Source organism: Perognathus longimembris, chromosome 3 (assembly GCF_023159225.1).
Source record: "Perognathus longimembris pacificus isolate PPM17 chromosome 3, ASM2315922v1, whole genome shotgun sequence".
Taxonomy (NCBI): domain Eukaryota; kingdom Metazoa; phylum Chordata; class Mammalia; order Rodentia; family Heteromyidae; genus Perognathus; species Perognathus longimembris.
The window spans coordinates 86,527,585-86,550,337 of NC_063163.1; the positions used below are offsets into that span (position 1 = coordinate 86,527,585).

At 47.7% G+C, this 22,753-nt stretch overlaps 1 protein-coding gene across 12 annotated transcripts in view; it reads right to left on the reverse strand.

The window, feature by feature from the left end:
- The window catches only part of Kdm2b (lysine demethylase 2B), a 90,669-nt gene that overhangs the window by 19,757 nt on the left and 48,159 nt on the right, over positions 1-22,753 (reverse strand). The window contains exon 1 of one of the 12 annotated variants that reach the window (XM_048342994.1): positions 2,821-3,036. The exons of 9 other annotated variants lie outside the window; for them this stretch is intronic. In XM_048342994.1, the coding sequence (XP_048198951.1) occupies positions 2,821-2,874 (54 nt within the window). In that variant the 5' untranslated portion in view covers positions 2,875-3,036. Of the gene's footprint in view, positions 1-2,820; positions 3,037-22,753 lie in introns of those variants that run through there. 2 more of the 12 variants (XM_048342993.1, XM_048342992.1) reach the window with 2 other exon arrangements.

Here is a 22,753-nt window from a genome sequence, read left to right on the forward strand (position 1 = left end):
CCCACAAGGGACAAAGAAAAGTTGATGTGACCAGTTTTGACTCTAGGAGGGCTTGTTTACATACTGAGAATAAAAACAGAGAAGGACCAGAACACCCAGAGGATGGGGGCACCTGAAAATGAGGAAAGCTAAGGACCTTTCCCCAGAAATATACACACAGACACAAAGTTGCCATGCTTTCCCATACATGGTCAGGATTGTCCAGGGACCTGTCTTAAAATTCCACTCTTTAGGAAGCTACAATGGGGAATACATATACTACTGGGTAGCGACCACATGTATTTCTAAGAGATTTTCTTCCTCATGATTCCTTAATTATTATATTCAACAAGTTGTCGTCTTTTTTGTCTCAGCAAGGCAAAATTTACTTCTTCGCAGGAAAGTACACTATTGGCAAGCAAGCACCTGCAGTCATTTTTTATTGGGGAAAAAAAGGAATAAAGCTATTTTCACCTCAGGTGTCAAGAAAAAAATACTCTAGGGTGGAACAAAAACTCGTCCTACTAAGGGGCCACCTCCTCACACTAGAAAGCAGAGCTCAACACTTTTCCAACACATTTGCACTGGAGAAGGCTCAGCCAAAACTGCACACACAGCAAACAGCAAGCAACTGTCTCCTGCCTGCCGTCAAGGCTCAACTTCCAGAGGCTGTGAAACTTGGGGAAATCCAGGTGGCTGCAGCAAAGTGTAGGGCAAATGGGCCTGTTGGTAGGATACAAGCCTAAGAAGGCCTGAAATTGCCCAGGACTGGACACCAGTGTCTAGCAGGAATCCGAATGAGTGGGGTGAGAGGCTGAACACAGCACTACAAACCACTCCTCCCAGGGCCTCCTCCATCCAGCAGCATATCCACGCTCCAGGAACTCCCATCCTCTTCATGAAGGGCCTGCATGCAGATAGAGTTTGTTGCCAAACCTAGCCAGCCAACAGAGGGGCAGGAGGGAGGGAAAGTCTTGATGAAGTGCAGGGCCTGGAGCCTTTGGCTTTGAAGTGGCAAATGCCTTCTAAAGGTGCTCAGTGGAAGCTAGTCTTCTCAGGCCCAAAGAAACTGCAGAAGAAAGCACAGTGGAAGGCCAGGAGAGTGAGCCAGCTCCTGCAGGGACCTCAACTGACAGCACTTCTGCTGGGACTACAAGAAAAACTGTTGTCCATGGCCCTGCCTGACACACTGTCTCCTTCAATAAATCCAAGTGGGAAAAAATACTATAAGAGAGCATGAAAACCTGACTCGTGGCTAACGGCTCCAGAAGTGCCACACCCAGCACACCACGCCAAGAGGAGGAAAAGTACCTGGCTTGGGGACACAGGCCCCTTCCTAGTGGCCATCTCATTCAGGAATAGCCAGGCCTGAAAATGTGTTAAGTGCAGAGAAACACTGTATCCTTTTGTCCCGCAGTGTCAAAGATTACATCTCCCATACTGTCTGACCAATTTCAGAAAAACAGGTAGGCCAACCTGCCACACTAAAGCCCAGTCTGCACTGAATACCAACATCCTATGACCACCTAGGAATAGTAAAGTTAGGCAGATCCAAACCAGGAGTTGAGGTATGAGCTATGTAGCAAAAAACGAGAGCCACTCACCCAGGAAGAGCTACTGACTTGGTTATAAAGTTCCAAGCCCAAACCACTTGAATTTTCCCGGGTTCAAACAACTGAAGGGGCAGGGAGATGCATGAACATCAGAAGGTGCATCTGCTTGAAAAACCACACAGAACCAAGAAACCGAAAAAGTGAACTTTGCTAATTGAAACCACTTTAACACCATGATAAGACTTGAGTGCAGATCATGTTTGTACTTCCTCAATAATGCCTAATGTGAAGAAGGGGGGAAAAAGTTCTGACGTGTAGCCTTTAACATTCCAAAACAGCCTTATTTCACACAAGCATCACAATCAAGCACCTTAAATTGACCCAGTGGGTGCGATGTCTACATCAAAACCACTTCTCGCATTAGTGGTCCCTGGGGCTGGTCTACCTGGCCTGTGTCTGGCTGCAATTGTTATTGTACAGATACTACCTGGTAAACCTCCGCGCTGGCCTCCCCGGAGTGGGTTCTCGCCGTACACACAACCCCAGGCTTTGTTTTACACGCACATTTCTCCCCCGGTCCCGGGAGAGGTCCCTTTACTTTTTAAATCCGACCCAGGCCGAGCCCTGCCAGCTGGGGTCAGGGCTTCCTCCGCCGCCGCGGGCGCGGAGCGCACTCGCTGGGTTCCGGGTAGCCCGTGCCGGCCGCGGCTCGAACCCCTTCCTGTCTCCGCTGCCCTCGGCGGGGCGGCGAGCGCGCGGCGCCCAGACAAAAGCTCGGGCCGTCGGGCCCACGGGCCCGCGGGCGTCCTCCAGCCCCGGGGCCAAGAGTCTCGGTGCAACTTAGCCCACCGAGAGGCGGGAGGCAGCACCGCAGGTCCGGGTACGACTCGCGGCCGGCATGCGCGGGGGGCCGCAGACGAGGACGCCGGAGAGGGCGCCGTGCGCCGGGTGGCCGCCCACAACTTGCCCGCGGGGCCGTGGCCCGCGCCCCGCAGGCCCGCCCGACGGCGAGGCCCGCGGCCCACATTGTCCCCGCGGCGCCGGGGCCACCCGCGCGCGCCAGCCCGGAGCCCGCACACGCCCCCTGCCCGCGCCGGCTGCGGGCCCGCCGGCCTGCCGAGTCCTCCGCGCCCCGCGCGGGCTCGGCCCTGGCCGCCCCACCGCCCAGGGCTGCAAAACTTTCTCCTCGCGGCGCGGCGGCGGCGTCGCGGCCGCCCGGGGCGCGTCAGGCGGGCGGTCGGGAGGTCGGGCAGCGGGTTCCTCCCCCGGCCCCACCCCGGGCCCCGACCTGGTCCGGCTCCGATTCATAGTCGTCGTCCTCGGCGCTCACGGACATGGCCATGGTTCATGGTGGGCCCCGGCTCGCGCGCGCTGACATGGCCGGAGCGGCGCCGCCGCCGCCCGCCGGGAGCAGGCTCGGCTCGCCCTGGCTCGGGCTCGGGCTCGGGCTCCCGCGCCGCGAGGAGGGAGCCGCCGCGCGCCTCGCACGCCCGCGCGGGAGGGGCGGGGCGGGGCCGGCGCGGGGCGGGGCCTTCATGCATATGCATGAGCGGGCCAGGAAGGGGCTGGCCCCCCGGCGGGCGGGCCAATGGCGCGGCCGCGGCGCCCCGGCCGCACACAAAGGGAGCGGGCCTGCGGTGACACGGGGGCGGACCCGCCGAGGGCGGCCCCGGGAGGCCGGTGCGCGCGGACGGGCGCGGACGGGGCGGCGTGGGGGCGTGCCCCGCCCGGCCCTGCCCGGCTGCGGCCCGCGCGCCACGGGATGCACATGGGTGGCTGAACGCCGCCGCGGTGGCTGCAACAGGAAATGCAAGCCCAGCCTGGGGTGGGGTCTTTTGTGTGGTCCTTTGGGGTGTCTTGCGTGAGCCCCGGGGTGCACCGGCCCCGGAAAGGGTCTCACCCAACGGGCGATGCCAGGCAGCAGCCTCTACGCTTTCTGCGGTGGGCACCTAGGTTTCGGAAGACTTCGGGGTTTGCATATGCCCCAAGACCAGGACCTGATGCCAGCTAGTCCCAGAGCTCCTAACTCAGCGCCAGCAGGCCGGCCAACCTCGATAAGATCGGGGCCCGGTTTCCTCGGATGCCACTGTTGGCGAGACTGGGCCAGGCCGCCCTATGGACGCGGATCCCTCCCCAGTTTGCCTTTTCAAGTCGAGATAGTGTCAAACGGCGGGTTGTACCAGTCCTCAACACCTGACTTGTAGGCTGTCCCGGAGCATGCCCTGGACTCTGCCCTAAGGTGGGCACTCCGCCCATTTGGACAGAGCCCCCACTTCTTCCTGTGATGCCCAGGGGTTGATTGGAGAAGCGCGGAGGGCACTGAGAGCCAGAGCTCCCGGGAGCCTGACAGTGCCATGTGCTCACTGAGAAGCTGTGGGTTTCTGAATTCTTAAACTGTAAATGTTCCTAGTATTTACACCGAAAGCAGTCCAGTAGCACAGAAAATCGTTGCTGGTGATCCTCATGCCAAATATAAGTATTTGGCACTTAGCAGCCCTTCCTTTAAAGCGCTCATGACCTTTAGCCTGCATGACCAATGCTGTCACAGGTATCAAAACTGTATTTAAAACTCATAGCTGGACAGCTGGCCCACATACCCACCCACTCATCCAAGGTGACATGGTATATGCATACCTGTACCAGCTCATTTGCTCCACTTATAAAATGAATGGATTGGCAGGGGAAAAGGATAACCTGTAAGAGATCTTTCCCAAAAACAAACCATCAACTGTGAAGTCAGATGATCAAATCTTCCACAGTCACCCAGTTACAAAATCCAGAGAGAATAAGAGAGACCACCAGGCTGATCATGGCCTGGGCTTTCAAAGAAGGCAGAATGTGTGGTAGAAACCTTGTAAAAAAAAGCTCTGGAGGATTCTAGCAGAGTTGAAAAAGGAAATAAGAAGAGATGTCAGTTTCACTCAGTGAATTTTCAAGTCTGAAATGTAAAAAACCACTGACACTATGGGGAAAAAAAATCCCAGTAGACTTGCTCTTCACTAAAACTGAGTTCCTTCCTGGTTGCTCTATTTTTCACAATTTACTCAAAGTAACAATAAATTAAAACACAAACACACACACACACAGCAAAAGACCTCCCACCCCTTCCACACACACACACCTTCTACTCCTGCAAAGTTACCAGCTTTCTAAAAGCTACTTTGTCTGGACAATTCTGACTGAGCTCTTAGGAGTCACCTCACCTAGAGGAAGCCTTCTAAAGAAATTGGAAGCCATTGAGAAAATTCAAACCAAGTGGCTGAGAATGTACTTAGGGTTAGAGAACTTTCTGAGCATGCAAGAGGCCACCAGCACTTCCAGAATGAAAAGAAAAAAAAAAGAGAGAAAGAAAAGAAAGGAGTAAAGAAGGAAGGATGAAAAGAAAGGAGGGAGGGAGGGCAGAAAAAAAATCATGCAACTGGTTAAAGCGCCAAGGACAAAGCGACATACAAATGATATATCAAGAATAGTCTGAGGGCTGGGGATATAGCCTAGTGGCAAGAGTGCCTGCCTCGGATACACGAGGCCCTAGGTTCGATTCCCCAGCACCACATATACAGAAAATGGCCAGAAGCGGCGCTGTGGCTCAAGTGGCAGAGTGCTAGCCTTGAGCGGGAAGAAGCCAGGGACAGTGCTCAGGCCCTGACTCCAAGGCCCAGGACTGGCAAAAAAAAAAAAAAAAAAAAAAAAGAATAGTCTGAAAGCAGGAATTTCTCCCCCCCTCCCCCGCACCCAGATCTCTCCTAAGGCTTTTTTCCCCTTCCTTTGAGATAGGGTCTCAATAACTAGCCCCAGGCTCGCTTTCAACACAGAATCTTCCCTTGCCTCAGCCTCTCAAGTACTAGGTTGCCACATGCCCAGCTTCAGGTCTCTCCAGTTAAGAATCCAGAGCACAAGGTTATTTAATAGAATTGTCCTGGAGCTGACTTCCTTTGATGCCTCTCAAAAAAATGTACTTTGGTATTTAAGGAAGTAAAATGATACAGTTCACCATACTGGAGGTGAGAGAGGTGACACTAAGACGAGTGACAGACACACTCAGACTTGATCAGAAAACAACCTACTAGATAGATTTTGTGTATTTGGGGTTCTTGGTTCAAATCCAATCCCAGCAGGGCAAATATGACTTGCTGTCTGGTCTGTCCAGAGCCTACAGTGGAATAAGGAGGCTAAAGTGATGAGGTCGCTGCAAATATTAAGAAGGTCACCATTCTAACACCTCTCAGGAATCTTCTGCTGACATTACAAAGAGCTCCTTCTTCTACCTCCCTCAACCAGGTTTCCTTCAGCTAACTGTGTGTAACTGGTACACACAATTATTCAGCATGTTTTGTGCTAGACTATACAAAATACAGTGTGCTAGACTATACAAAATACAAATTATGCCATCCTCATCCTCTTCTACCTGACAGAATTGCCACTTGAAAATGCACTGCCTACACTGTGCCTTGGGCTGATCCTTTCTTTACCTGGTCAGGAGTGGCCTAAGAACACTCGCTGGGCACTGGTGGCTCATTCCTATAATCCTAACTTCTCAATAGGCTGAGATCCGAGGATCCCGGTTCAAAGCCAGCCAGGGTAGGAAAGTCCAGGAGACCCTTATCTCCAATAAATTACTCAGAAAACTGGAAATAGAGGCTCAAAGCAGCAGAGAGCTAGCTTTGAGCAAAGAAGAGCTCAGAAGAGTTCAAGCCCGGGCTGGGGATATGGCCTAGTGGCAAGAGTGCTCGCCTCATATACAGGAGGTCCTAGGTTCAATTCCCCAGCACCACATATACAGAAAATGGCCAGAAGGGGCGCTGTGGCTCAAGTGGCAGAATGCTATCCTTGAGCAAAAACAAGCCAGGGACAGTGCTCAGGCCCTGAGTCCAAAGCCCAGGACTGGCAAAAAAGAAAAAAAAAAAAAGAAGCGTTCAAGCCCCACACCACCAACAACAGAACTTTCTCAAGTTCTCAGAAAGCTCTCAAAGCTGACAATACCACACAGGTAGTTAGGATTTGCTCAGAGCCAGGAAGATTGAGAACTTTCGGCATGTGCTGAGGAAATAAAACAAATGGACACCAAGTTTCCCTGATCCCTCTCCATCCTGTTCTCTGAAGTTTTTCCACTGCATATAAGATTGTGAGATCCCAGGTTGGGGATTTAGCTCAGTGGAAGAGCACTTGCCCAGCAAGAGTCTGAGTTCCATCCTTAGCACACACACAAAAAAAATTTTTTGAGATCTCAGGAATTTTTCCTAGCTATAGATAAGTTCTGCCCAGACTTAGCCTTGTCTTGGGACAGCGACAGGCAATGTGCTAAGATGAAAGGAGGAAAGAGAGGAAGAAATATGATGGAAATGGGATATATAAAAACAGAAATATATCTATAATCTAAGATACAATATAGCCACAGGACCAGAATGCCTAAGATATATTAGAAAGGCTTGTATAAGGGTTGGGCATGGCTCTCGTGGTCTAGAGTGCCTAGCAAACTGGAGGTATGCACAAAGCATATCATTTATATTAAATACACATCAACAAATACACTACATATATTTTGTGGATTCACATTTGGCATATGTGTGCCAATCTATAGTAAAACATAAAGATCAGGGCAACTTATGATGGAAGGACAAAACTGGGAGTGACAGTCAAGCTGAATTTTGATCTATATGTAATGTCTTCTTGCTCTTAGTGATTCATATATATATTCATGGACTCTTTCTAGAATGAATTAAGGCTGTGAAAAGCCACCATAAAGGTTTGTCCTTATTCTCTTATATTCTCAAAGGGGGGCAAAGAAAAAGCAGCCACCATCATCCCAAGGTTGATCTGTCCAGTCATCCCGGGGGTAAGGAGAGGGAGGGAACAGAAGTAACAAAGTAAGGCTGCACAGGGTCACTTCTCACCTTCTTTAATAGGTCTTCTCTCAGCTGGTAGTTCACACCTATAATCCTACCTAGTCAGGAAGATCCCAGTTCAAAGCCAGCTGGGGCAGGAAAGTCTGTGTCATTCTTATCTACAATTAGCCACCAGAAAGTGGAGCTGTGTCTCAAGTGGTAGAGTGCTAGCCTTGAGCACAAAACTTCAGGGACGGACACACACACACACACACACACACACACACACACACACACACACACACGATTCATGGCAAAAGGAAAGGTCTTTTGTTTTGTTTTTTGGCCAGTCCTGGGGCTTGGACTCATGGCCTGAGCACTGTCCCTGGCTTCTTTTTGCTCAAGGCTAGCACTCTGCCACTTGAGCCACAGTGCCACTTCTGGCCATTTTCTGTATATGTGGTGCTGGGGAATCGAACCCAGGGCCTCATGTATATGAGGCAGGCACTCTTGCCACTAGGCCATATCCCCAGCCCCAAGGAAAGGTCTTTTGGAGAATTATTCTTCAAATATAATGGATGTAAAAGGAATTCCTGCATCTGTCTCAAAACCTGACAAATACATATCCTGGGGTTGCCTGGATAAAGCTGGTACAACAAGCAATGTTATACAGGCTAAAGAAATTACTAATGTTATTTAATTGCCTTTTAATTTTTCCCCTGGAGAGTCATTGCACAAGCATTTAAAAACCACATATATTTGTCATATGGGTCTTCTAAACAGACTGAGCTTTCTGTTAAATGGGGGTTTCTTTCCTAATTATGTCTCTTTACATTACCAAAATAAACCTATAAATATTTACAGGAACTGGAAGATCTGTGATTACTCACAATTTTAAAACTTAATTAAAAAAATTAACAGATGACTAGCACTAATCTGAGATATGGGTTTCCATCCTCTAGCCCAGTCCAAAGCCTTTTTTGACCTTAAAAGGATAGTTCCCAGCCAAATGCTATTGGCTCACACCTGTAATCCTAGCTACTCAGGAAGCTGAAATCTGAGGATCATGGTTCAAAGTCAGCCTAGGTAAAAAAGTGTGAGACTCTTATCTCCAATTAACCACCAAAACCCCAGAAGTGGAGCTGTGGCTCAAGTAGGAGAGTGCTAGCCTTGAGCAAAAAATCTCAAGGATAGTACTCAGGCTCTGAGTTCAGGCCCCAGAACTGGTGTACACAAACACACACACACACACAAACTTATTTAAAACAATAAAGTTGTTGTTGTTTTTTAAATTATGGTTGGGGCTGGGGATATGGCCTAGTGGCAAGAGTGCTTGCCTTGTATACATGAGGCCCTGGGTTCCATTCCCCAGCACCACATATACAGAAAACGGCCAGAAGTGGTGCTGTGGCTCAAGTGGCAGAGTGCTAGCCTTGAGCAAAAAGAAACCAGGGACAGTGCTCAGGCCCTGAGTCTGAGCCCCAGGACTGGCCTAAATAAATAAATAAACAAACAAACAAACATTAAAAAAAATCATGACTGGCGATTTAGCTCAGAGGCAGAGCACATGCTTAAGCATGCTGAAGGCTACGATGTCATTGCCCAACACCTCAAATAAATTTCATCTAATTCATCCACTCTTGCCCTTTTCTTCTGTATATATCACCTGAACTGGAAGGACATATTATCTAAAAGTATGTGGTCAAACACACATCCATCTTGCTAATGATGCAAAATAAAGAAGGTGGGAGAAACTTGACAACTTATTCCCCAAATACAATGGAATTTGATGATGAAGTTAAAGATGGGCCATTATTCTACAAAGAAAACACTAGTAATAACAATTATTTCAGTGGCTGCCAAGCTTTCTAATGGCTCCAACAAAGACATGAGCCCTCAATATTTCAGTTGCTTTCCAAGAATATGTCTTTGGCATTACTAACACAGACAGCTGAGCAGGTTATCGGGACTGAAGAAGAAATCCTTGGCTACAGACTTTAATTACTGGCTATTTCACTGGGTGCTGTCTTGATGCTGCAATAATGTGGTTCTAATAGCTGACAAATTCAAGTCCTGCAGGAGAAATGGGAAGGGCTCATTTTAAGGGACAAAAGGGCATAGGGACTATTGGAAATCTTAGTTCTCTTTCAGTGAGTGTTCTTTGAGCAGCTGGCTGGGACTAGGACACCAAAATTCAAGGGAGGAATAAATGAAGTGACTCAGAAGCATTAGGCATACAGATGAAACAGATTAAAGAGATGAAACGGACTAGACTTCATCTTTAGAAGCTCTGGGAACATCTTGCTGGTGAGTTCACACATGTAACAATAGTTTCCCAGGCACTTGCTATCTGGGACCAATCTTGCATTGATAAGATACAAAATGGATAATAGGATGTATTACTTCAGAGGCATCTTGGCGGGAAATGGATGGCACCCTGCATCTTTATATTGGGTCATGGAGGACAGTTTAACAGAAGCTCAATTTCCAGAGTGAAAATAGAGTTAAAGAAAAACCAATAAGGCCTGGAAATGTACTCCAAGCCTCGGGTCAATGACAAGCCATTATCTCTTCTTGGCCAATGGGGTAGAAGAAGGAATAGTTACTAGAAACAAGGAGGGAAGCCAGGAATGGTGGCACATGTCTATAATCCCAGCTACTGTGGAGGTAGAGGCAGAGGCAGGGTGCTTTCCAGTTTAAGCCCAGTCCACTCAGTTGGCAAGACACTCTCAAAAGCCAAACTAAAAATAAATAAAAGGTCTGGGGGCACGGCTCAGGCAGTAGAAGGGCTGCGTAGGGGCTGAAGTCCCTGCAATCGAGGGGTGTTCTCTTCCACTGCTGGGAAGACACAACCTGTGGCCTTCCAGTAGGAAGGGAACTGCAACCAGCCAGAAGTCAAGCGGCAGCCCTTGAGTGCAGTCCTAGAGAAGGCCTGACAACACGACAGGGAGGACCCAGCTCAGGAAGGGAGTGGCATGGTCAGACCTAAACTTAAATCACAGTTTAGTTAGCTGGGAGGGTTCAGGGGTTGAGCCCGGAGACCGAGGCAGCCCAAGTGAAGGCTGTGGACCCTCATCCATGGTCCACTTTAGAGGAGATGTGAGGTCACTAACCCCAAACCCTCCTGCCCCAGTAAATGGGATGCTGGAGCCAACCCTGACACCTCCCTTTGCCCTAGCAGCAAAGCAACCCGGGCCCTGCCATCCTACAACAACCCCCAGTTATACTTGTGATCCACTCTCCTCACTGCCACTACCACCCGAAACCAACCAAAGCTGTAGCCATGGCCTCCTAACCAGCCAGTCCTGGCCTGCTGCCTCAATTTCACACTTTTCTCAGTTTCAGAGGTTTTAGGGAGGGCTAAACAGGAAGAGTAACATGGCACAGCGACTTTCGCTCTGGGATGATGGATAAAAGTCCTGAAGATGGCTGCATTACACTTGTGAGTGTGGGTCACACCGCTTAACTGTACACTTCAGCTTCGATGTGACATAACGCATTAATGAATAGTTAATCAAAGCCACCTCTCCAAAGAGAAATCATTCATTGGTTCTTTATGGCTTGGGATCAAATCTAAGACTATACAATCAACTCCAACATGAGAAGTGAGCCCAACCCTCCAAGCTGAGCTGGGCTCTATGCTCACAACCCCTCCCCACCCAGCCAGCCTCCTTCAAGGAACATTCCAGGCTCCCCCACACCAGGCTAGAGATGTCAGCCTCCAGGTCCCTCTCCTGGAGAACTGGGAGAGACCTCCCGCCTTGGCCACACCAGGGTCCAGCACATGGCCCTTGCCTGCTCTGGGTAATGATCTATCCAACCGTGTGTCTGCCACAACTGTGCACAATCAGCTCCATAAGGACAGGGATAAATCTGTTTGTTCCCCACCCCACCCCTAGCACAGGACCGTGTACACATAGTAGGCTAATCACTCGTTCCTTGGAGGAACAAGTGACTGGAAAGAAGGAAAGCAGGCCAGTCACCCCACACCCACTGACTCTGAACTGGAGAGAGCACGTTCTATGACATCACCACAAACACCTAGTGAGCAAGGACATAACACTTCCCTCCAACCATCAATCCATTCTTGCTTTGTAATGTTTTTAAAGACACCTCATTTACTATCTAGTGGCTTCATTCACATGGCCAACAGCACCATAGCTGGTGTCTGAAGGACACTTGTGTAACACATACTTTCCCCGTGTCCCACTTCAGCACTGGAGGAAGGTGGTTAAAATCATCATCAACAACGAAAGTCAAAAAAGTGTAAAAACCTGGCACCACATAGACCTGGGAAAGGACATTTGGTTAGCATCAAGAGAGCTGAAAACAGAAGCAGAGGCTTGGTTTCAAGAGGGGGCCGCAGGTCATTCAGCCCCACTCATCTCATACATGTCAGCCAGTGACTACAAAGGTGTCATATGATTTGGGGGTTACAAACAAATTTCATCAAGTAGGCAAATCACATATATAAAGCCCATAAAAAAAAAAAAAGGAAGCTGGGAATATGGTCTAGTGGCAAGAGTGCTTGCCTCCTATACATGAAGCCCTAGGTTCGATTCCACATATTTAGAAAATGGCCAGACGTGGCACTGTGGCTCAAGTGGCAGAGTGCTAGCCTTGAGCAAAAAGAAGCCAGGGACAGTGCTCAGGCCCTGAGTCCAAGGCCCAGGACTGGCCCCCCCAAAAAAGCAAAACAAGGCTTGCAAATAAGCTCTAGCCTTTTTACTTCAAGGTGATTGATGCTCAAGGGCCACTCCTCTTACCTACACAAATGAGCACATGCCTGGATCTTATACATGGGATGGCTCTAGAAATTTCCACCATTGGGCTGGGAATATGGCCTAGTGACAAGAGTGCTTGCCTCATATACATGAAGCCCTAGGTTCAATTCATCAGCACCACAGATATAGAAAAAGCCAGAAGGGGCTGGAGATATGGCCTAGTGGCAAGAGAGCTTGCCTCATATACATGAGGCCCTGGGTTCGATTCCCCAGCACCACATATACAGAAAACGGCCAGAAGTGGTGCTGTGGCTCAAGTGGCAGAGTGCTAGCCTTGAGCAAAAGAAAGCCAGGGACAGTGCTCAGGCCCTGAGTCCAAGGCCCAGGACTGGCCAAAAAAAAAAAAAAAAAAAAAAGAAAAGAAAAGAAAGAAAAAGCCAGAAATGGCACTGTGGCTCAAGTAGGCAGAGTGCTAGCCTTGAGCAAAAAGAAGCCAGGGACAGTGCTCAGGCCCTAAGTTCAAGCCCCAGGACTGGCAAGAAAAAAGAAAAAAGAAAAAAAGAAATTTCCACCATTGGGCTGCAGGTGTTGGGAAAGTTACTGTTTGGTTCTTGTCCATACCACAGGAAGGGTGTGAGGTTTCCCATGGGTTCTAAAGACCAGGCTTACCATGAGCTCAAAAGCACTGGAAGGAAACCTCCCAAACTGGGAGGCAAAATAAACCTTTGCCCTCTTTAAGTTGACTACTGCAGGCATTTGTTACAGTCATGCAAAGTGCACTCCTGGGGCATCCTTCAGACACCAGTCATTTTCTCCCCACTGGATTTCTTTCCGTTGTTGATGTTACATGCAACATTGTTTAGGATACTCAGACCATGTTTTCTGGGCCTCCCTACCACGCTCCACACTGCAAACAAATGGCCATCACTGATGAAGGTGTTTGGATTCCAGATCAGGAGTTCTTTGCTGCTGCTCCTCCTGAGGGAAGCACACTTTGCTTGCCTGGCTGTGGTCCACAGGCTTCCATGGCCTGCCTCTCACAACACATGATTACCTGGCCCTGATCGGAGGTTGCTCTCTGAGTTATATAGGACTGGAGAGGTGATACCCAAAGCCTTTGACACCCTCTCCTCTTCCCCTCACCCAGCAGGCAGCATGGAGCCTCAGCTACCTCCAGCCCCCAGGGACACATTGTAAGGAGATGGACACCCTCCCCACAGAAGGGCCCCAGGCTTGTTGGAGCAAAGGGAGCAAGAAATGGATCAAGGAGACCAGTTTCCTAAACCCTGTCACAATACAACCCTACTAGTCCTCACCCAGTTAGGGGTTCAATTTTGCTCAAGCAAATGGTAATATAGAGGTAGAAAATGTGTCTACAGCACTCATCTCAGATAAGACCCCATCTGATAAACAAACTAAGCATATGCAAGTGGTAGAGTGCCTACCAAGTTGAGGGTCCCAAGTATGAATTCCAGGGAGGCGAAAAAAAAAATCCAAGGGCTTTTAGAAAATACAAACTCCCAGGCCTTACTCCAGACACACAGAATCACAATGTCTGGCTAGGAATATGGCCTAGTGGCAAGAGTGCTTACCTCGTATACATGAGGCCCTGGGTTCGATTCCTCAGCACCACATATACAGAAAATGGCCAGAAGTGGCGCTGTGGCTCAAGTGGCAGAGTGCTAGCCTTGAGTAAAAAAGAAGCCAGGGACAGTGCTCAGGCCCTGAGTTCACGGCCATGACTGGCAAAAAAAAAAAAAAAATCACAATGTCTGGGGTAGGTCCCAGGAAACTGTGTGTGTGTGTGTGTGTGTGTGTGTGTGTGTGTGTGTGTGTGTGTGTGTGTATAAGTTCCACAAGTGAGGCTGATGCTCCCCGCCTGAATACTGACCCTCACTGGATCACATTCTCTTCCTAGGAAAGGGACAATAAAAGGCAGCCACTGTCACCAGCCACCACCTCTTCCTCATCGACTTAATTACACCATGGCTGGCAGCAATTGGGAGAAGGTCAGCACATGGGACAGGAAGTAGAGAGCCCTTTTACGGAATGATGTACTTCAGGGAAAGGCTGTCACACCCAAGGAACCCCAAGCTGCTCTCACATCTATCTGCCCAGTTACAGAGAAAGGGGAAGAGAAACAAAGCAACGTCACTGGATATGTACCATTTTATTCCATGCCCTGAAGGATCCCCACAATAAAGTTGATCCAGAGCAGGGAATGTGGCTTAGTGGTAAAGTGCTTGCTTAGCATGCATAATTCCTCACTACCACAGAAAGGTAAAATTAATAAAATAATAGAAAAAATAATCATTAAAAAAACAAGTCGGGGCTGGGAATGTGGGTAGAGTGCTCACCTAGCGTGCATGAAACCCTGGGTTTGATTGCTCAGCACCATATACAAAGAAAAATCTGGAAGTGGCTCCCACTTCCACTGTGGATCAAGTGGTAGAGTGCTATCCTTGAGGAAAAAAAGCAGCTCAGGGATAGTGCCCAGACCCTGTGTTCAAGCTCCAGGACTGGCACAAAACAAAACAAAAGAGGGCTCGGAATATGGCCTAGTGGTAGAGTGCTTGCCTCGCATACACAAAGCCCTGAGTTCGATTCCTCAGCACCACATATAGAAAAAGCCGGAGGTGGCACTGTGGCTAGCCTTGAGCAAAAAGAAGCCAGGGACAGTGCTCAGGCCCTGAGTTCAAAACCCAGGACAAGCAAAAAAAATTCAAGCCAATCACTACCCTGTCAGAGGACCTGTCCTAACATAGCCTCTCTGCTTCTATGCCAGTAACTGCAATTTAAATGGCACCTGTTTGGGCCAAAAGAGGTAACAGACTAAGAAACAAGATGCTCCAACAGGCTCCTCACTCAGCCTTGCTGGGTCTCCTCTCCGTCCTAAGTCGTCTCCTTTGTGAACAGGCACGCAGTCCAGCAACAGAAGGTCAGCTTGCTAATAAGGCCAAGGTCAGAGGCCGAGCTTCAAATAAGCTCAGTTTCCTCACCTTGCCTTGAGGGTCACAGACAGGCCCCCAAAATCCTGCCACTTGGTCATAAAAGGAAGTAGCCAGAGTGGAGACGGATCAAAGCAAGTACAACACCACTGGTAGAAACAGCCAATCGGGTGAATGGTGATGGACGGCCCTTCAAAGGCTTCAGAAAGGACCTCACGGCACCTAATGAGTTCCAGAAAAGGACTCTGTGCTCCTGAAGGGGAGGTGGGAGATCAAAGCATTTCTTGCTAATCATCAGTGAGCATTAATTACTTGTTGAGTAACCCAACCCAGCACCCTGACAGCCTCAGTGAGCACCCTTGATCTTTCAACTCAATGGGGCATCAAATTGGGAGGAAGCTGACTGCAAACCTGGGAACCCAGAGACCTGGGGTGGCCCAGGCAGCCAGTTGTTCAGTTATTCCTTCCTTTCTAGTTAACTTCTTAACCCCATCAGCCAGGAAATGCATAAACAGAGCACCAGCCTTCCTCCCCCCAACCCTCTGCCACATTTCACTGGGTCCTCACAGAAAGTCACTGCAGAAACAGGCAGATCTGGGGACAAACACCTCACAAGCTATGTGGCCTGCGGCATATCACATTCTACTCTGAGCCCTCAACTGTACCAGGAGGTAAGACTACCCTCTCCTAGTTGTTTGGATAAGGAAAACTCTTAACAGCTGCAATAGAGCAGGGTAGGAGAGGGCGGCCAAGCTTGCGTGGGCCCTGGGTTTGGTTGCCACAAATAACAACAGAACAACCTGCACACTGATCAACTTGCTCATAATATCATTATTCACGACAGCCAAAGTGTAGAAACAACCTGAACGCCCATCAACAGACAAATGGATAAACTCAAACTTTAAGAATCACAGGATGGGGGCTGGGAATATGGCCTAGTGGCAAGAGTGCTTGCCTCCTACATATGAAGCTCTTGGTTCCATTCCCCAGCACCACATATATGGAAAACGGCCAGAAGGGGCGCTGTGGCTCAGGTGGCAGAGTGCTAGCCTTGAGCGGGAAGAAGCCAGGGACAGTGCTCAGGCCCTGAGTCCAAGGCCCAGGACTGGCCAAAAAAAAAAAAAAAAAAGAATCACAGGATGTGAGGCTGGGAATATGGCCTAGTGGTAGAGTGCTTGCCTCATATACATGAAGCCCTGGGTTCAATTCCTCAGCACCACCTATGTATAGAAAAAGCCAGAAGGAGTGCTATGGCTCAAGTGGTAGAGTGGTAGCCTTGAGCAAAAAGAAGCCAGGGACAGTGCTCAGGCCCTGAGTTCAAGTGCCAGCACTGGCAAAAAAAAAAAAAAGGAATCACAGAATGTGGTCTATAAAGGGACTATCATCTGGCCACAAAAGTAAAAACGGGCCAGATATAATAGCACATGACTGTACTTACCAGCATGTGGGCCACAAGTTCAAGTCCAGCTCGGGTTATAGAGCAAGACCTTGTCACAAAGCCAACAGACAAAAACACCAAACAACAAAAACTAATGAGGAAGGAAGGCAGGACCGATTCTTCCTATATAATGGGTGAATCATGAAAATGTCATGCTCAGTGAAAGAAGCCAGACACAGAAAGTCACACATGTTGTATGTATCCATTTAGCAGAACTCTCCAGAGGCCAGGGACCCATGGCTCATACCTGTAATCCTAGCTACTCAGGAAACTGAGATTTGAAGGTCAAGGTGAATAGCCAGCCAGGGCAGGAAAGTCTGTGAGACTCTTATTTCCAATTAACCACCAAAAAGCCAATAGTAGAGCTGTGGTTCAAGTGGTAGAACATCAGCCTGGAGCAAAAGAGCTCAGGGACAGCACCCAGCCCTCAAGTCCTAGTACTGGCATGTGCACGCACACAGACACACACATAGACACAGACACACACACTCACACACACCGTAGGCCTGTCCAGAATACAAAGTAAAACAGATTGGGGGGAAGTGGTCACCAGTGGGGAGAGGGTGAATGAAAGCAAATATGGTCTATGTAGTTTATCTGCACCTATGAAAACAAAACAATAAAAGCCACAGAGACTGTTTCAAGAAGGGGGAGGGAGTATGGAGGGAGCTGTAGGACTGACTAGATGAAGTTGACCAGGATACAATGTACACATGTGTAGAAATGTCACAATGCAAACCATTTGTGCAACTAACATACTAATTTTAAAAGAAATGTCCAGTCAGATCCCAGTGGCTCATGCCTATAAGCCTAGGTACTCAGGAAGAGGAGATCTGAGGATCATGGTTCAAAGCCAACCTGGGCAGGAAAGTCTGTGAGACTCTTATCTCCAATTAACTACCAGAAAACCGGAAGGGATGTTGTGGCTCAAAGTGGTAGAGCACTAGTTTTGAGCTGAAGAGCTCAGTGACAGTGTCCAGGCCCAGAGTTCAAGCCCACGACCAACAGAAAGAAAAGACAAGACGAGACAAGACTAGACAAGAAGAGAAGTGAAGAGAGAAGAAAAGAAGAGAGGTCCAGAATAGGGAAAGCCAAGCAGACAGAAAGTTGTTTGGAGTAGAAAGGAGAGAGAAGAAAGGTCAGGGAGAGAGGTAGTATGTACAACTAAGTTGAGGTTTAAGGTTTTTGTTTTTTTTTTTTGGCCAGTCCTAGGCCGTGAACTCAGGGCCTGAGCACTGTCCCTGGCTTCTTTTTTACTCAAGGCTAGCACTCTGCCACTTGAGCCACAGCGCCACTTCTGGCCATTTTCTGTATATGTGGTGCTGAGGAATCGAACCCAGGGCCTCAAGTATATGAGGCAAGCACTCTTGCCACTAGGCCATATCCCCAGCCCCTTAAGGTATATTTTATTTTAAAACTCTTCGAGTATACCAAACAAACAAAAAAACCTGAAAACTTTAAATAAGTAAATTACATGATAAGGTATCTTTAAAAAGACTGATACCCCTAACATACAAAAATACTGATAGTGGGATGGGAATGTGGCTTAGTGGTAGAGTGCTTGCCTAGCATGCATGAAGTCCTGGGTTCAATCCCTCAATGCCACATATACAAAAAAAGTCTGGAAGTGGAGCTGTAGCTCAAATGGTAGAGTGCTAGTCTTGAGCAAAAGGAGCTCAGGGACAGAGGCCAGGCCAAGTTCAAGCTCCAGGACTGGCAAAAAAAAAAAATTAAAAAAAAAAATACTGAGGGGGGGGGAGGGAAAGGGGGAGAAGGGAGGGGGGTATGAGGGACAAGGTAACAAACAGTACAAGAAATGTATCCAATGCCTAACGTATGAAACTGTAACCTCTCTGTACATCAGTTTGATAATAAAAATTTGAAAAAAAAAAATACTGATACCCTGAGAGTGTTGCTCACTACTGGCTCTCCTCCCTCCTGCACTTTCCAGCCTGGCCTGAGACTCCACTGACCCCCAGCTATGTGAACTAGGTGTACCAAGTGTGGCTCAGCAAGAGCCTGATGGGACCTAGACACCCCCAGAAGCCATCTTCTTGTCTAGGCTTTGGAGAAAAAGAAATAAGGTAAGGGTTTGGCATTTTCCTCCTTCTTTTTTTAAGTGCCTATCTCCTCAGCAAGGAGACAAGGCACCTGGTGGACGGGTGGAGATGGGGACCTGGCTTCATTTGTGAGGTTCATTGGCTCCTCTATTGTTTTTGAGGTTTTGGTGCACAGCACCCGCTGTGCAGACCCTCAGACCTCCATGGAGCAAGTCCATTCCTTAGGAGGGAAGTGACAGTCAGTAAAGCCTGCCTTTCTCCTTAGGGTCCCGCAGCCACCGCCTGGCTTGTGTTTCCAGTACCTCCTGCAGGGGGCACTTGTGGTCTCCCATATGGTGCAGGTAGCAATGCAAATGGGGGAGGCCGGCTTTATCACCCACACTCTACAAACTGAGGCAGAGCCAGGAAGGAAGTTTTTGGGCTCCTACTCCACCTGGGCACCCACAAAGCCTCAGAGAAAACTCAATATCCACAAGTAAGTGAAGCTCTATTCCTCCCAGTTCCCTAAGACAGTAACCAAACAGCAAAGAATCGTCTAGAACACAGCTGACCAACAGAAATATCCAATGAGTCAAAGATGAATTTCTGAATTTTTTGTAGCAATATCAGAAAATGTAAGCTCAATCTGAATAATTAATTTTAACAAATATATCAAAACAGTGGTCATTTCTTCTAGGGATACCAGATTGAACAATAAAAATACAAGGCATCTGATTACATTTCAAGTGAGTAACATTTGGGACATACCTGTAGTTTAAAAAAAATTGTTGCTGGGCTGGGGATATGGCCTAGTGGTAGAGTGCTTGCCTCGTATACATGAGGCCCTGGGTTCAATTCCCCAGCACCACATATATACAAAATGGTGCTGTGGCTCAAGTGGCAGAGTGCTAGCCTTGAGCAAAAAGAAGCCAGGGACAGTGCTCAGGCCCTGAGTCCAAGGCCCAGGACTGGCAAAAAAAAAAAAAAATTGTTGCAGACAAAGGCCTAATATCTGTCATCTACAGAGAACCCAAAAAACTAACCCCCTCCAAACCCAGTAAACCAATTATTAAACGGGCTAAGGAGCTAAAGAGAGACTTCACAGGAGAAGAGATAAAAATGGCAAAGAAACATATGAGGAAATGTTCAACATCCCTGGCAGTAAAGGAAATACAAATCAAAACAACCCTGAGATACCACCTCACTCTAGTTAGAATGGCCTATACTCTGAACTCAAGCAACAACAAATGCTGGAGGGGATGTGGGGAAAGAGGAACCCTTCTCCACTGTTGGTGGGAGTGCAAATTAGTACAACCACTTTGGAGAACAGTATGGGGGTTCTTCAAAAAGCTCAGCATAGACATACCTTATGACCCAGCTATACCACTCCTAGGCATCTATCCTGAACAACAGGTCTCAGGATATCAAAAAGACATCTGCACATCCATGTTTACTGCTGCACAATTCACAATAGCCAAAATATGGAAACAACCCCTCTACAGATGAATGAATCCAAAAAATGTGGTACCTATACACAATGGAATACTACATAGCAATTAGAAATGATAAAATATTGGTATTCATAGGGAAATGGTCAGAACTTGAACAAATAATGTTGAGCGAGACAAGCCTAGAACACAGAGAACAAAGGGGCATGGTCTCCTTGATATATGACTGCTAGGGTGGGGGGAGGGACAGTAGAGACCAGGTCTACGTAACAAAAAACTTCTTGTCAAATGGTATTTCCACAGGTTTGGGTCAGCGACCTTACATTATGTATCTAAAACCAAACAACTACTAAACATAAAAAGATCTAAAATAGATCTATCAGTGGATCACAATAGCTCAACAGCTATGTACATGTGATCATATAAGAAAAAGATAAGCAAACTCTATTGTTGACGTTATTTAAAGTTCTAGGTGAATTTCCTTTGGTGTATGCCACATGGCTACTGTATATGATTTTGGTACACTAGGTATTGTATATATGCCTACCTGATCTAGGGAAGGGAAAGAAAAACGAGGGTATAAGATATCACAAGATATGTTACTCACTGCCCTATTATGTAACTGTACCCCTTTTGCACAACACCTTGTCAACAAAATTTAATTTATAAAAAAAAATTGTTGCAGAGCACGGGTAAGCTCAGGATGATAATCCTAGCTACACAGGAGGCTATCTGAGGATTGCAGTTCAAAGCCAGCCTGGGCAGAAAAGTCCATGAGACTCTTCTCTCCAATGAGCCTCCATAAACCAGAAGTGGCACCGTGGTTCAAAGTGGTAGAAGGCTAGCCTTGAGCAAAAAAGCTCAAAGACAGTGCTTAGGCACTGAGTTCAAGCCCCACAACCACTAAAAACAAACAAACTGACATGTTGATTGAAACCTCTCCTACAACTACTTAAAGATAACAAAATTTTCAAGTTAATTGATGCAGTGTTTACTTTTATCTTGTACTAAGTCTTGGAAATCTGTTGCATATGTTATAGGCATAGTACATCCCAATTTGAGCTAACCATGTTTCAACTGCTGAGTTTCAACTGCTCATAGTCACCAGTGGCTAGAAGTTAACACTGTGGAAAGCCCTAGAAAGTTCTTTGTAGTACTTTTTATAATAGCAAAGGAAAAAAAATCAGAAATAAAAAAATCACCCACTAGAGCTAATGAAATAACCTGTCTTTGAGAATGCTGAGGACTAAAACTAGGGCCTCAGGCAAGCTAAGTAGGAACTCTCTCACTGAGTTCCATGCACCCCTAAGTCCTGGGTGCTGGGCAAACCACTGGGTCCCCACAGCTCTTCAAAGTGATGGCTGGCAAGTGAGGGAAGTGAGAATCAGAGAGTTGTGTGATGGGGTTATAGGCATGGCTCAGGTGGTAGAGTGCCAGCCAAGGAGTGAAAACATCAGATACTATGTTTGAATCTGGTCTTGGGGAAAGAAAGAAAGGAAGGAAGGGAGGGAGGGAGGGAGGGAGGGAGGGAGAGAGAAAGGAGCGAGGAAAGGAGGGGGAGGAGGAGGGAGGGAGGCAAGCTGATGTGACTTGACCAAGAAAATGGTGAAACTGAGTGTGGACACAGGACAACAAGTAGGTGGGACAACACACACACAGGTCAATCACAATGGCCTTTGGAGGGGTACAGGCCAGGTGTCATACTTCCTCTGCCTGGTGGATGGTGAATGGGCATTGGTTGAAAGTTCAGTCTCTGCTATCAACTGGAACTATCTCTATCCTAATAAGGCTTCACTATTTAAGCCTCCATTTCCTTGTCTGTGAAATGAGTTACAAGTGCCAACCCCAGTCTAAAGAAGATCAGAGATGCAGGAGATCAGGCAGCAGCTACCTATCCCTTCTGTGATCTTCATCATGCCACTACTAGTGTTTGTCCCAGTCATTCTTTCCCGTTTGACTAGACATTTTATGTTGAACACTGATCAGATTTACAAAGAGAAAAAAGGTACTTTCAGAAGAGAGGAAAACAGTCTATGGCATGGATAGAGAAAAAAAGGGGGGAAAAATAAAGGAGTGAGTGACAAAAAGAAGATCCACCTAATTAAATCAAGTTGAACCATGGCTTGCCACAATTAACTAGGTAACCACCAGCGGGTGATGTCAGTGCCACTTCGTTTTTGAGTGGTCAATTGAAAATAAGAGTCTCATAGAGACTTTTCTGCCTAGGCTGGCTGCAACCACGATCCTCAGATCTCAGCCTCCTGTATGAGCCACCAGTGTCTGGCAGAATTTTTTTTTTTTTTTTTTGCTAGTCCTGGGGCTTGAACTCAGGACCTGAGCACTGTCCTTAAGCTTCTTCTGCTCAAGGCTATCACTCTACCACTTGAGCAGCAGTGCCATTTCCAGCTTTTTCTGTGTATGTGGTACTGAGGACTCAAACCCATGCTAGGCAAGCACTGTGCCACTAAGCCACATTCCAGCCCCAGAATTTTTTTTTTATTTATTTTATTTTTTGTCAGTTGTGGGGCTTGAACATAGGGCCTGAGCACTATCCCTGGCTTCTTTTTACTCAAGGCTAGTACTCTACCACTTGAGCCACAGTATCACTTCTGGCTTTTTCTATATATGTGGTACTGAGGAATCGAACCCAGGGTTTCATGCATACTTTACCACTAGGCCATATTCCCAGCCCCTTGAACTCTTTTTAAAAAAGCAAATATTTGAGGCTCTAGGCTGTGGCTCATGCCTATAATCCCAGCCACTCAGGTTTGGTGATTAGAACTGCTATTTCAAGGCCAACCT